Below are 15684 nucleotides of genomic sequence, written 5' to 3' on the forward strand. Positions count from 1 at the left end.
GGAACAAAACTTTACTCCACCCCTGTGATCCCCTAGTTTGGTAGTCCCAGGGAACTGTGAAGGGTTCTCTTATAATCTGAACTGGGTTTTAGAAACAATTTTTTTACTTACTCTTCAAACTGTTTTCCTTTCTTATCTCAGGATTAGTTTTGTCAGTTAAGTTACAGCTAAGTGCAACACAGTGTAGTATTAACTGTGGGAACGCATCTCCCTATACAGTCGGTCCTTCTTATACACGGATTTTTTATACACGGATTTAAGCATACACGGTTTGAAAATGTTCCAAAAAAGTATACATTTACCTTGATTTTCCATTTTTTATTAGGGACACCATTTTGCTATGTCATTATATTTAATGGGACTTGAGCATACATGGATTTTGTTATACACGGGGGATCTTGGAACCAAACCCCAGCGTATAACAAGGGTCCACTGTATAATCCGCCCTGCACTCTTAGAACAAGTGGGAAGAACCTGTTGGAGATACCAGCTACCAAACATGTTTCTACTTCCCAAAAGGAATTCAGTATAGCTGTCCCCAAACTATGGAATGGACTCCCAGAGGAGATCCGCCTTGTTACATCCTTGGAAACTTTCAAGAAGGTGGTAAAGACTGAGCTCTTTTGCCGCGCATATCCTCCTGACCTCCTATGAAGACCTCTAGTATGGAACGAGAGCAGCTGACCCTGTGATTGACCGATGCTTATGTTTTATGTTCTATGTTTTTATGTTCCTGTTTTTAGCTGTGGTTTTAATCATTGTAATTGTAATTTTAACTTGCTGTGATCCCGCCTCGATCCATCGGGAGAGGCGGGAAGATAGAAATAAAATTATTATTATTATTATTGTTTACAAACTTACAACTGTTCTTGTGAAGAACCTTCAGTTCAGAGGCTAGAATTCTCTTAGTGACATGTGTAGGCATAACCACCAGTTGTGTGTACATGTATTTTTGGGAATATGGCTGAAGGAGGTATCCTGTACCTCCTTGTACAGTACTCCTTGACCCTTGGTGCCCAACAGGGGAAGAAGCATGCCTTTGTCAGATAAGTATTCTAAAGTGCTTGTATATGCTTGTATAAATCAGGAGAAATAATAAAGATTAAGAAGAACTAACAGTTATTACAATAGGATCTCAAAAATATGACCTAAACAAGCAGCTTCTTTCCAGCTTTGGTAGGTAGTCTGGATCTTTGGGGGTGAAAGGGAATGAAAGCAAGGAAAGACAATAAAAGTTGGTGTGTGAAAGGACTATGGCTTATGTTCTTGCCCAGGATTTGTCTCTTCCTGTGTCTAGAGGCTTTCTCATGTTAAGATGTTGGAGAAAACAACTTTTACAAAGAGAACACCACCATCAAGTACATCAGGTGTATCACTTATTTACAGGCCCATTCTAGGGATACTTTGCATTGGAACAGCATGACTCAATTTGAAATGCTTACACAACACTTCAATTGAAAAAATATGTTTAACCTTGTCTCCTTAGCTAGAAACATCACCTTATCTTCAATTTGGGTTCCATTCTTTTCTTGTTGTAAGACATATTGAAAAGAGGTAGAATATAGTTTCTCAAGGCAGTCAGATGTGGGGAGTGAGAGGAAAATATTACAGATATCCTGGTACATGGGCAAGCAGCTGGTTTTCTGATTCACTTTGTTCAGAGAACACAATGGGAGCTAGTAGGAACTCAGTATGTCTGTGCACTGATTCTCTTTCTTGCTTATGCTACAGTGATATTTGAGTGGTACGTCCTGAATATTATCATTTAACCTCATCTTTATTTTCTGTTCACACAAATTTTATTCCAGCTGCAGCCTCTGTACCAAATCTCACAGTATGTTTCAGAGGTCAGTGACTACAGTAGGAAGAAACAGGTAGGGAAGCCCACAATAAACATAATTCTGCCCACTGTTCTCTGAAAGCACTAATTTGGGAAAATTACTATACTAAGGAGGGCAGTGAAAGATGTCACATATGAATATGACCATAACCTAGCATCTATATATGAATTTTAAAGTAATTACTTTGGGTATACATCTAAGTCAAGCTAACATACAAATGGAAACAAAACCCATAATCCACGGATAGAAGACCTCTTTAATGAATCAGAAGACAAGTCAAACTGTTAAACTGAAATTATGACTGTTCATTTGTGAAAACATTGCCTGTTTTATAATTTTAACTGGTTTCGCTTATATAATAGAATATATCTAGAGTTCACTAAGGCAGTTACAAATCTATAACCTAGACTTAAGCATTCATGACTGGTTTGTATTCAAGATCCCTATGTCTTCCTAGTTTAGGGGGATATGTAGAGACCATGAGTTCCCCAATTTCCAACTTACTGGGCAACACTGTGATTAACAGGGGTCTGTTCCCATCACTTGGGAAGCAGCTGAGTGACATTCCCATACACTCACACAAGGGTCTTCAGTGTATGGGGGGATTGAAAGACCCTGCTTTTGACTGTTACAAAGGATATTCCTTGTGGGAGGTGGCAGGACCATCAGTCAGCTTCTTCCCAACTGATCGCAGCAGCTGCTGTCCAGTAGGTGTGGATCAGGTGGGGATCAGGCCAGGAGACACTACATAGGTAAGAAACTAAGGTGGTTGTCACACAGTTGTAATTACCTTAGTGAATTCAAGGCAATATTTTTGAATTAAGAAAAAAATTCTCAAATTTCAACTATAGCCAAGACTATACTATTCATACTGTCTCATTTTAAATCCACTCAATATACGCATTCACAGTGATTGGGTAAAAGATGACAGTACAATTTAAAATATTTGCTTAAAATCAATGAACCTTCCCCCTGCCAAAACATTGTGTACTTGGAGTATATGGACTTAGGTGAAAGAAGAGGATGGAGTTACATACTGCAGCTTGTGAGAAGAACTTATCATTTGCCATGCTTTTTTCATGCGAAAATGCATGCTAGGAAATAAAGGGCCATTTATTTAGTTATTAACAAATACTGTAAACCAGAAGAAATACCAAATGAAACTTTGGCCTGAAAAGAGGCAAACACCAGAAGGGCCCTCTTTATTAAGGCTGTGTAAGTTCTAATGGCAAGACTGTGGCTGCTACAGAGACAGAGCTTCTACCATTTACACAGGAGTAATTTCAACATAGGACATCCCTTACTGAAGCACTTCTGTATCTTTGTTGTCTAGTGTCCTGTTACTAAGATCTTTTGAAACAAATGTGGTATTTGCAGAAAAGCACTTGATAGAATCTTTGTCTTTGTTTTAGGTTAGAAGGTGACACACTCCAGAGGTCAGAGGGCCATTTTCAGCTCCTCTGATCCTCTGAAAGTCCTATCAGCACCCAAAAATGCTATTACAGGTGACTGTTAAGCACTGCAACATCACATTTGTTTGTTTGTTTTTTAAAACTGTTCCAGAGTAAGGGAGGCCAAAACAGTGTTTGGAATCCTTAATGTAAATTTTTGGCCCCAAAATCAAGGTTTTGGTCAATATTTTTCTTAATATATCTGGAGAGGTTTATTGAAAATCTAAGGGCTGCAATGGACATTTTTGGCTATGGGCCACATGATTCTTCTCTTTCCTGCCCTAAGTAGTAGAACAGCTGTTTTGTCTATCTTATATGCTAATTAAAACCAGCAAGAGTGGCCTACCTTATGAAAAAAATGGGAAAAGATTCCCCAAGTGTATGTGTGATGTTGGCAGCCCTTTAATGAGGGGGAGGGAAGAGTCAATCAAATCAGTTCATGGAATACTTGACAATAGAAATAGTTAAGACCACATAAAACATTAAAAAGTACAATTTAAAATGTTAGCACCATTACAAAGTTAGGATTCAAAGACTGGGCCTGTCCTAAAGGCTGGCTTCTTGCCACTTCAATAGAAAACACTGAAGCTTCTGTACTCAGAAATTACTGGATGTTTTGACAACAGCTGAATAACATATTTCTGGTCATTTCAAAGTTAAGGTGGTTGTCGTGATGTCTGAACAGCAGCCGGAGTGCCCTTTGGGTCAGCTGAATCCAAGTCCCAGTCCCTTTGGCCGCTGGATTGCTCGGATGGGTTCAGCTATTCCTTTGCCATCTGGTCCAAGGCCTGTGCCAGGTGTCCAGCCCATACTTTGGAGCATCCGACTGCCAATGTTGCTATCTGAGATGGGTTGAGCGTTTTCACCCACAAACCCTGAGATTAAAAGAAACACATAGCATTAACCAGAGCGGCCATATGCAGAAGAGTAGGATAATCTCCCTATAAGCCTTAAACCTTCTTATTCTCCTAATTTATCTAACAGACTGCAAGAACAGGATGTCTTTGTACAAACTGACCTCAAGGTTGCACACTCATTTGAGAGTGTTATAGGCTAATTTTCTCCTTAGCTCAAAACGAAAGAATTATACACATTTAACACAATACATACTACTGTATGCTGAAAATGTGTTCAACATTCCAAGATGGCCCAATGGGTACAAAAACAAAATTAAATAGAGAAATCCAACTGTGTTACTCCATGCAGAAATATTGATTTGATTCCCTCAGGCCATATAAACACTACACAAATCATACCAATCTCTATCATGCCAGAGTTTGTTTCTGATCTCACCTGCCTGTATATATGGTGGCAAGATATACCAGTACAAGTGGTAAGACTTGTCTGACTACCCAGAAGAAGTTCTGGATTTGGCTATACCCTTAGGCAAAGTGAAGTGAAAGCAGATGTTGGTTGGTAGGGAGTGCCTGCAAGGTTGGGAGAAGAGAGCTGTGTATGCCAATGAACTTTCCTTCCCTCAGATGCAATGACATATGTAGGCCTTTTCCCATTGCTGAAAATTTTAATTTGCCAGTCTTCTTCTTGGCTTCTTTATGTGGAGAGAGGAGGTACCATCTTGTCTTTCACCTCAGGCAGAAAAATATCTTTGGTCTAGAATGAAACAGATGAAGAATCTACCTCAAGGAAGAGAGTTTTCCCTTTCTTCACTAAAAGTTGGATACAAATGCTAATAATAAGCACATAAAGTTAAAATGAGGGCCTGAAGAAGTGATTGTTTTATAATTGCTGCTAACAGAAACCAACATTGTATAGGGAAAATAGAGCTGAACACCCTGTACTTCAAAATGTGCAACTTTTAATGTATCTATTTTTGATGTCAGCCCCTCAATACAAAGTATGCAATTTTCTGTGACTGACAGGTAATTGGAACAGTTTTGTTTTTAACTGATGCTTAAGTACTTTAATATACAATATAATGAATTTTCCTCCTCAACACAGGATATAATTATCAAAGTTTGAAACCCAGGCATTCTGTTCCACTCAGCACCTATAAATATAGAAGCCAAAAAAGCAGCTTTGTTAATTGTATGGCAAAATTACTTACTGTTGCTCCTACCATACTAATTGAGAGCTGGATTTTGATGTGGATTGTAACTTGATTTAAATCTTGCCTCAGTTATGAAAACTCATTGAGTGGTTTTGAACAAAAGCCATTCCACCTGCACAACAAAACTTTCCTTCCCCCAAATCCTTAAGACAAATGGGAGAATGCTAAAATTATAAAAGTTTGTGGCACAGCTCCAAGAGATATAGAAAGAAAGAAAAACTTAGATATTAGAAGGGCTGCCAGACCCAGAAAAACACATAGGGGAAGAAACTGTTAAACAAAGTTTGGCTACCAGTCCTGAGAAACACCAAAATCAAGACCCAGCATGTGTAAATGAAAAGCACCCAGGGTCAAGGGGTTTGCCCAGCACACAATGGATCAGTAATTACATAGACACCCTGAAGTCTTGCCATTCAACAACAGACCAACACATAAATCACTTCCTTTCAATTAAGGGTCACATAGTATCTATACCCCACTCACTTCCATGCCAGCGTTCTCTGAAGATGCCAGCCACATGCTAGTGAAACGTCAGGAATAAACTCTTTCAGAACACAGTCACATACCCTGGAAAACCCACAAAAAACTATGGAAGCCAGCCATGAAAGCCTTCAACTTCACAAATTTGATAAGGTCTTTCTGAAGCCATTAAGTAAACTGCGGCTATTTTATTTAGTGTATTTTGAAGAGGCAGCACTTTCTGTGATTTAATTTTTATGCAGTTCTTCTGCACCACCTAAAATAGATGGGGTTAAATCAAATACAAAATTTGTGAATGCTCATCAATAGAAAAGTAAGGAATACAGAACTGTGTTGATGATTTCCATCTGGGTATTGACAGGGGAAGTGTGACGCTGTTGGTACTGTTGGACCTCTCAGCGGCCTTTGATACCATCAACCATGGTATCCGTCTGGAACGTCTGGGAGAACTGGGAATCAGGGGTAATGCATTACAGTTGTTCCGATCCTGTCTCTCAGGCAGATTCCAGATGGTGATGCTTAGGGACAGTTGCTCCTCTAAGAGGGAGCTCAGATCTGGTGTACTTCAAGGCACAATTCTGTCCCCAATGCTATTTAATATTTACATGAAGCCGCTAGGTCAGCGGCGGCGACCAGGGAGAACGGGGCCTGGCCTCCTCCTCCCTGGTCGCCGCCTCTCTTAAAGAGCCGGCTGCAGCTTGGAGGCCCCTTGGCCTCCAGGAGCAGCAGCCCGCCATTTTGCGGTGGCGGAGACCGAGGCCGCGAGGAGGACAAGGCCAAGCCTCTTCTCCCTCGCGGCCTCGGCCTCCGCCGCCACAAAACAGCTGGGTGCTGCTCCTGGAGGCCAAGAGACCTCCAGGCTGCATCTGGGCCACTTACAGCGGCGACGGCGGCGGCGCGGCAACCCAGGTAAGGAGGGAGGGAGGGAAGGAGGGAGGGAAGGTAGGTTAGTTGTAGGTAGGTAGGTGGGTAGGTGGGAGGGAAGTTAGGAAGGAGGGGGAAAGAGGAGGGGAGGAGAGGAACAACTTCCGGGTTTGCCATGCGCGTATGCTCAAATACGCGTATGGCAAATCCGCATATAGGGAGGATCGACTGTATTATCAGCTTTGGTGGATATGCCAGCTGCGACCCTACCTGGAGCCAGGGGACCTAGAATTGTTAGTACACGCACTAGTAACCTCTCGACTAGACTTTTGTAATGCACTCTACATGAGGCTACCCTTGTGCTTAGTTCCGAACCTCAATTAGTTCGAAATATGGCAGCCAGATTGGTCGCTGGAAACTCTAGAGGTGACCACATAACAGCAATCCTAAAATCCCCGCACTGGCTGCTTATTAGTTTCTGGACACAGTACAAGGTGTTGGTAATAACCTTTAAAGCCCTAAATGGCTTGGGTCCAGCTTACTTGCAGGAACGCCTCCTTCCATACAATCCAACCTGCACACTCAGGTCCTCTGGAAAAAAATTGCTGCAGCCAATAAAACCCAGGTTGTCTGCAATTAGCAAGAGGGCCTTTTCATCAGCTGCTCCTAAATTATAGAATGGCCTGTCGGAAGAGATCCGACATATCACCAATCTTGACAGCTTTAAAAAAAAGCCATCAAGATGGATCTCTTCTGACAGGCCTTCCCTGTCTGATCATCTTACTCTCACTGATATGGATTACCCTGACTACCCCAAGATGTCTCATGCAAATTTTTCTGTTTTAGTGATTTTAATATGATTTTATAATGTTGTATGTATGTATTTTATTATTGTTTTATTATTGTAATTTTTTACTGTTGTAATCCACCTTGATCCATTGGAGAGGCGGGATAAAAATAAAATTTATTATTATTATTATTATTATTATTATTATTATTCACTGATTAAAATGAGTTCTTTGCCATGGAACGAAAACATTGCTTTAGTTTCTCAATGGGCTATTTCAGAATTGAACATATTAGCATGGAAACGACCCACAAAGGACTATGTTATTTTAGGGAAAACATTCTAGTCATGGTGGTAATGATAAAATACCAGCTGTTGCCACCTGGAAGAAACACAGCTATGCAAACCGCTTATGAAAGACAGGGAGAAAACCACCAACTGTTTTGACTGGGAAGATTGGGTGACAACTACTAAGAGACTCCAGTTAAAGTTTCTTGCCAAGAGTATGTGGGTGTTCCAGTGGTATGCATCCCCTTCTGCCTTTGAGAACCTGCAAATTTGACTGCTACCAGAACAAACAGTCTTTGATTTGCCAAATGGTAACTAGAGTGGTTGCCATGACAGAAGTAAAGAAAAACATTTGCTGGACCAGAGACTTTTACTGCCAAAATAAAAGCCACAGAATTCCCAAGAACTCCACTGAGTAATCAGAGAAAAGCAAAATATATCGTCTTACAATTTTACAAATGTGTACTCTCACAATTTCTGGAGACAATCCTTGTGTAAGCAAATAGTTTAAGAGACTTAATATAAAGCCAATAAAATTAAAAGGCAATAAAGTTTGTATATGGCAAATCAAAGCACTCCTTTAAAAGAAAGAGAGAAAGGGGGGGGGGAGAGAAAACAAACCTTGCAGTTAAATTTTTATTTCAAAATAATATTTATGATGTCATTAAAGGTAGATTTCTATGAAAATTAAGACACGTAATTTTTCTCAACATCTGTTGGAACAGGTATGTTCTGGTTAAACAGAGCACTAGCATTCACTGCCATACCCTTGATTTTACAAGGATTGCCATGAATTAATTTAATTCCATCTGTAAGCTAAAAATCAGATCAGAGGTCTAATGCTGCTGCAGGCTTTCACATCTGTTTAATCATTTTGGGATACAACAGCTTGCTGAAGTTCAGGTTTTCATTTGCTTAATATTTAAGAAATAGTGTTGTAGTGTGGTGTGCAAATTTCAGCAGGACTCAGAAAACCAAGAACTTCTGATTTGTTATCTATATCTGTAACATTTGTTTTACATTTGTTACATTTACAAAGCTTGTGCTTTGCCAGTTTTTATATTTTATCTTTATATAGAATTACAAATAAATGCCAAAATAGTATAATATTAGCCTGGATTAAATAAAAACTATAATTTTTTTACTCTGTGTGAATACTGGGCTAAATTCAATATATGTCACACATCATGCACACCCCCTGAAATCACTGAAACATAAGTCAGTTGAAATTATCAAATTGCAGTCATTAAAATGGGTCTATTCTGGGTAGGATTAACATTCCATTTATCCCATTAAACATTAGAAATATTGCTGAGAAATGTTCTTCCTTTTCATGTCCATAAGAAAATTGATGCTGCTTTTCCTTTCTTAGAATATTAACGTTGTCAGTCTAAATATGATTACAAGGAAGTAAGGCCCAGTGAACTCAGTTGGAATTTAGTGGATTGCTGTACAATACTGAATAACCACTAAACAGCAAAACAGAAAAACAAAACTGTGCAGCTGTAAAAAAACAACCCACTAGACTAATGATGTTCAAAAGAACCGGGAAATGATGCCACTTTCATGTTTCATTTACACAACAAAATTATTTAGAGGAAGGCATGAGCAAGTAAAATCTATGGGTTGTATTTGGTCCACTAGGACATTTTTACAGCCCCAGTGCTCTGTGCCAAATCAAACATAAACCCCTTTCCTGCTTCTGGAATCTCCCATGAGTAGCAATTTTCCATTAAAACAAAATGCCTGACCCTTTTAAATGAGATGTGGACAGCCCCTGAAGAAATTACATGTGGACATCCAGACAGTACCAAGTCTGATTGTTCAGCTGGTGCAGCTTGTAGTTAGTCTTGGAGACAGCAAATTGCTCCTGAAATCCTAGGAAGTTGCCCCCTTTAGTTCAAAGACCACTTTGGATGTCATCATTTAGGCATGTGCTTATTGGGAAAAGCTTTACATACACTGACTGGTACATTTTATTTTTCTACATTTCTACAGGAGTCAGCTGATTAAGGACATGCAAACAAAATAGTTGTTCTGATTTTTTTTTAAAAAATAACACATTGTAGAAGAAGCATGTGAGTGTTATAGTAGGAATCCTATTAGAAGAGCATTTTTTCTTTTGTATGTGAGAAGAATGTCTGTTCTAAAATGACAGCCCAAAGCAACAGCTTTCATAATAAAATTATTTTTAAAATAAATACCAATCTAAATAGTTAATTTACTCATAATTGATGTGCCATTTTCACCATACCAACTATTTCTCACTCTATAATTCTGGATTTATCATTGACTATCATTCTTTCTCCAGTATTTTTAGTAATGTGCATAGAAAATAGTAGCAGAGTCTAATCATTTTTTTTTTCATGGCGTAGCACCTTTTAATGTTCAGGGCTGATTTTTTTCTTGCTTCAAAACAGGAATTATAACTGTAGTAGTCTTGGTTCTCTCTTCCCCTTTAAAAGATTACCACATGTGAATTTAACAAGTTTGCTGCAGTATGGCACCCCACAACTATTATTTTCTTTGCCAGCATGCCTAGCAGCCCTAAATCCTTTAAGTCCCTTCCTAGAAGGATCTCTTTTTTCCCAGCAATTTTTGCACGATGTGGCCTGGTAACCCTAACCCCCCTATCCAGGATCTCAGTTATGCCTACCACAGCAGAGTTCGTCTTTCTACCTTAAATTCCCAAGGAGCACTGTGGATGGTAATTCACTTGAGTAATTGGCTCAAGAGATGAAAATCTTGTATCTGCCTCTCTTAGCCACTAATCTATCCAGCTGACTGCAAGCCTAATTGGCAGCTTGTTTAGTAATTTGGCTCCTAAAGTGTTGTATTGATGTTGGATAAACAGCCAATGGAAAACGGGGAGATACATGCTGCTTCACTTTAGAACCTAGTACACCTTCCCCCTTTTCTCTGAAGGCATTTAATATTCAGGGTATTCCTTTCAGTTCTCTATTTGTGGATGCTTAAACCAGCCAGCAAAATGCAGAGGTCTAAAACAGTAGGCTTTGATCTTGATGCAAGGAAGCTGTGCTATCAGAGTACTGTATTGCTCACAAAACATCAAGCTTTCTTGCTCCACACTGTTTTTCCTAAAGGATCCCCTAGATCAAGTGTGAATAATAATAATAATAATAATAATAATAATAATATTAATAATAAATGCAATGTTCATATGGATAGAAGGATTGTTTTCAGCTATAAAGTAATATGTTAATTTTAAGTAAAAATTATGATTCCAAAAACCATTTAAGTAATCCAGTTAAGTATGACAAAAGTCCAAGCTCCTCCTGTATTATGCAACATTCCACCTCATTTGTTCGAACTAAATTTGGATACAACTAGCCCTTTTGGGGTATTCAAAGAGAAGCAATAGCACTAGGGTGCGTGCACGTACACACACACACACACACACACACACACACACTCCTAGTCTGCTATGCAACTATCTGCCAATGCACCTTATTTTGTCAATGGTCCATAAAGAATGCACATGGTAGCTCTTTCTGTAAACCCAGTTAATCAAGGCACTGATGAATAGTTACATCATCCAACTGCATGACTAGAATCCTGTTGTTTTCTGCAACGCGCTCTACATGGGGCAACCCTTGTACCAGACCTGGAAGCTGCAATTAGTGCAGTATATGGCAGCTCGACTGGTCTCTGATACATCTAGAACCAGTCATATAACACCAGTGCTTAAAGATCTTCACTGGCTGCCTATCCGCTTCCGGGCGCAATACAAGGTGTTGGTTATTACCTATAAAGCCCTAAATGGCTTGGGCCCAGGGTATCTGAAGGACCGCCTCTCTCCATACAATCCACCCCGCACACTCTGATCATCTGGGCAGCAACTTTTAAGTGTCCCAGAGGCTAGATTAGTTTCCACCTCCAGAAGGGCCTTTACTACCTCGGCCCCCAGCCTCTGGAATTCGCTGCCCAATGAGCTCCGCTCAGCCACCTCCCTAGCCCACTTTAAGAAGGGGTTGAAAACTTCTTCGAGCTGGCCTACCCCTGATTTTCTGTCCCTGAATGCTCTCCTCCCCTTCTCCCCCCTCCGCTGGCACTGTTGGCTGGCAGAAGTTTTATTGGTTTAATGTAATGGTTTTAATGGTATTGTTTTATTTACTGTTTGTTTCTGTTGTACACTGCCCTGATTATAAGAAGTGCGGTATATAAATAAAATTTTATTTATTTATTGTTTATTTAGTCCCAACTAGCGTAGATGCACTGAATCAATTGTTGGATGGTGACTCAACACAAAGGTAAATTCAGGTGATTCAATGGTTCTATTGTAGTTGGGAGTAACAATAAAAAACTTTGTAACAGGCTGGGCTGAGAAGATAAGGCTTTCATGATTGGAATCCAGTTTTTTGTGGGGCTTTCAGGCTGTGTGGCTGTGTTCTAGAAGAGGGCTGCTTTTCAGATTCTGTTTGCCTCATTTGTGCTTTTGAAGCTCTTGAGATCTATTGCAGAATAGAAAGTTCTAAACTTTCATACTGTCTGTATTAAACAAAGGTTTCTGTAAATTTTGTATGAACAGCCTAATCAAAAGTTCTGTAAAATGTGGGCTAGACAAGGTAACTGTTACATGTAATTGGTTGACTGGACAAACCCAAAGGGTGCTCAACAATGGCTCATGTTCATCCCAGAGAGAAGTGACCAGTGGGGTCCCACAGGGGTTTGTCCTGGGCCCAGTGCTATTCAACATCTTTATCAATGACTTGGATGAAAGAATTGAGGGCATATCAAATTTTCAGATGACATCAAATTAGGAGAAGTAGCTAACACCCCAGAGGGCAGGATCAAAATTCAAAATGATCTGAACAGACTAGAAAGCTGGGCCGAAGCTAACAAAATGAAATTCAACATGGAGAATTGTAAGTTGCTGCACTATGGGCGGAAAAATGAAATGCATAGATGTAGGATGGGGGACACCTGGCTGAACGAGACTACATGTGAAAGGGATCTAGCAGTCCAAGTAGACCACAAGTTGAACATGAGTTAACAGTGTGATGAGGTAGCTAAAAAGGCCAATGCAATTTTAGGGTGCATCAATAGAAGTTTAGTGTCTAGATCAAGGGAAGTAATAGTGTCACTCTATTCTGCTTTGGTCAGGCCCCACCTGGAATACTGTGTTCAGTTCTGGGCACAATTCAAAAAGGATGTTGAGAAACTGGAGCATGCCCAAAGGTGGGTGACTAAAATGAAGGGGCTGGAAACCATGCTCTATGAGGAATGACTTAGGGAGCTGGGGATTTTTAGCCTGGAGAAGAGGAAGTTAAGAGGAAATATGATAGCCCTGTTTAAATATTTGAAGGGATGTCATATTGAAGAGGGAGCGAGCTTGTTTTCTGCTGGAGCAATGGATACAAGTTACAGGAAAAGAGATTCTATCTTAACATTAGGAGGCTCCTCCTGACAGTAAGAGCTGTTCAACAGTGGAATACACTCCCTTGGAGTGTAGTGGAGTCTCTTTTGGAGTCTTTAAATAGAGGCTGGATGGCCATCTGTCAGGGATGCTTTGATTGAGAGTTTCTGCACGGCAGGGGCCTTGTGGTCTTTTCCAACTTTCTGGAAGGCCCTTGTGTAGGGTTGCCATAATTCTCTGCTATAAACCGGGACAAAATGTAGGACAACATTTAGACCAAATGTAGGACAATTGTAGGATAAAATTTAGCCCCAAATGTAGGACATTTAAGGTCCTCAATTTTTCTTAAATGGCCTACACTTTGGTCTAAATTTTATCCTACAATTGTCCTACATTTTGGTCTAAATTTTGTCCCACATTTTGTCCCAGTTTATAGTAGACAATTATGGCAACCCTACCCTTGTGGTCTCTTCCAACTCTATGATTCTATGAATGTTATGAAATAAACAGCTGTTTGCCCTGGGAAGAGAGGCAGCTTAGGTATAAGCAAAGCTAGGTTAAAGTAATAGAAGGCTTATAATAACAACAATCACGATAGTAGAAAGTAGAAATGCCAGCAAAGCATCTTCACATCTGTATACAAGAAAAGGAGACAACAGCAGGTTGGAAGAGAAAATAGAACTCAACATGTACACTAGCTGAAGCAACATGTACACTAGCTGAAGCAAATAGAAGAGTAACAACACCTATTTGAAGTAAAATCCCTCATTTATTGGATGAAACAACAAGGGAAGAGTGGCTAAACAGCGAGTGAAAAGGGTATAAAGTAAAAGCCTGTAAACTGGCCTGCCTCTAGGTTGCTGCCACCACCACCATTGATGCAATTGCTGATAATCAGAATTTCTACATGTGTACTCATTTCTTGATAAAACCTGCTATTTAATACTGAACCAAATACCAATGTACAGATAAGGTTAAACAGATATGACAGAGTACAAACTATAGAGCAGTAGTCCCCAAACTGTGCCCTTGAATCTCAAGACTATTAGCCAACATGACTGAGGGTTCTGGGAGCTGAAGTCCAAAATCTCTGAAAGGGCACAATTTAACAACAACAACAACAACAATTTTTATTTATATTTCCCGCTTCTCCCTGCAGATCAAGGCGGGATTACAACAATAGAAACAACATTACAAGATAAAAAAACTACAATTTCATATAAAACACACTCAATAAAACAGTAAAACCACTATCAATACAATACATAGACTAAATCATCATTTAAAATACATATCTTTACAAATAGAGGTGGGGTATTTCCAACTCTCTTATAGCAGATTGGGTGGATAGGCCTGCCAGAAGAGATCCGTTTTAAATGCCTTCTTAAAGGTGGTAATGAGACAGATCTCCTTCGGCAAGCCATTCCATAATTTAGGAGCTACGGTAGTAAGTGCCCTGTGGGAAGTTGTTATTAACCTGGTGTTTACATACTCTAATAATTTGTGGATCACTGCCATAGAGGTTCAGAGGCAGAGCATTTGTTTTGATTTCACAAGGTTCCAAGTTCATACCTTAGCAGCTCCAGTTAAGAGCAAATTGGGCAGTAAGGCTGGGAATGCCTCCCAATAATTATAGAGCCCAATTCTTTGTTTCAGGATAGGACATCATGGATTCAACAGTGTTTATCCATTTTCTGCTATGAACTCCTCAAGCCACACTAAAGAACATAATGACTTTTTCCAGAGTTTCAGTGGTGCCTTGAATAGCAAAAGGACATCATTCTGGGAAGAGGAGCTCAGAAGGCTTGCTATGACATAGCATTATGCAATTGGACTTCCAGCATCTAAAGCCGTACACTAAGGACATTTTATTTGTTCTTCTCTTTGACAGAACTTTTGATTAGGCTGTTCATACAAAATTGACAGAAACTTTTGTTTAATACAGTCAATGTGAAAGCTTGTTCTAAAATTGCTGGAATATAAATCATAAATTGAATTGGAAGTAACCTCTAGTGCCCAATGCACTGCAAATTTGCCCCAGCTTATCCAGCTAACCCAAATCTGTCTTTCTTCCATAAACAGATCATAAGGCTGACCTTCACCAGAAGCCAGGCCCGGGTAACCTCTGTTGGAATAGTATAATCACAGTATTTTCAAATCATCATTTTGGCACTGCACATATTCAAGTCTGATTTTTAATCACTGCCACATTAGACGTCAGCAAAATAGTTTTGCTGGCAATTTTTGAATGGAATGAAAACATTTAGCCTTTTGATTACCTTGTTAAAGAGAGTCATGATGACCTTATAGAAGCATTTGATATTACACACTATAATTGAGAATCTGTCAGGTTTTTCATTAAAACACATTTTTACAAAAAATCAGAGTTGATAATACCAGTCATTCCAATGTGCATCAGCCCCAAAATACAGTATGTAGTTTACCACACCAGACAAAATATTAAAGCCTTTTTTTAAAGCAAAGATCATTTACTAACTTTTTGCTATTATAGTGTCAGCATTTACAGG

At 39.5% G+C, this 15684-nt stretch overlaps 1 protein-coding gene across 2 annotated transcripts in view; it reads right to left on the reverse strand.

Annotated features, from left to right (window-relative positions):
- Nucleotides 1-2085: 2085 nt before the first annotated feature.
- The window catches only part of LOC149310621 (G patch domain-containing protein 2-like), a 146004-nt gene continuing 132405 nt past the window's right edge, over nt 2086-15684 (reverse strand). For both annotated transcript variants that reach the window (XM_089529320.1, XM_089529319.1), the window contains one exon: nt 2086-4167. In XM_089529320.1, the coding sequence (XP_089385446.1) occupies nt 3998-4167 (170 nt within the window). In that variant the 3' untranslated portion in view covers nt 2086-3997. The remainder of the gene's footprint in view (nt 4168-15684) is intronic.

Source organism: Sceloporus occidentalis, unplaced genomic scaffold (genome assembly GCF_023333645.1).
Source record: "Sceloporus occidentalis isolate IW3139 unplaced genomic scaffold, rSceOcc1.0.p SCAF_6, whole genome shotgun sequence".
NCBI classification, from domain to species: Eukaryota; Metazoa; Chordata; class Lepidosauria; order Squamata; family Phrynosomatidae; genus Sceloporus; species Sceloporus occidentalis.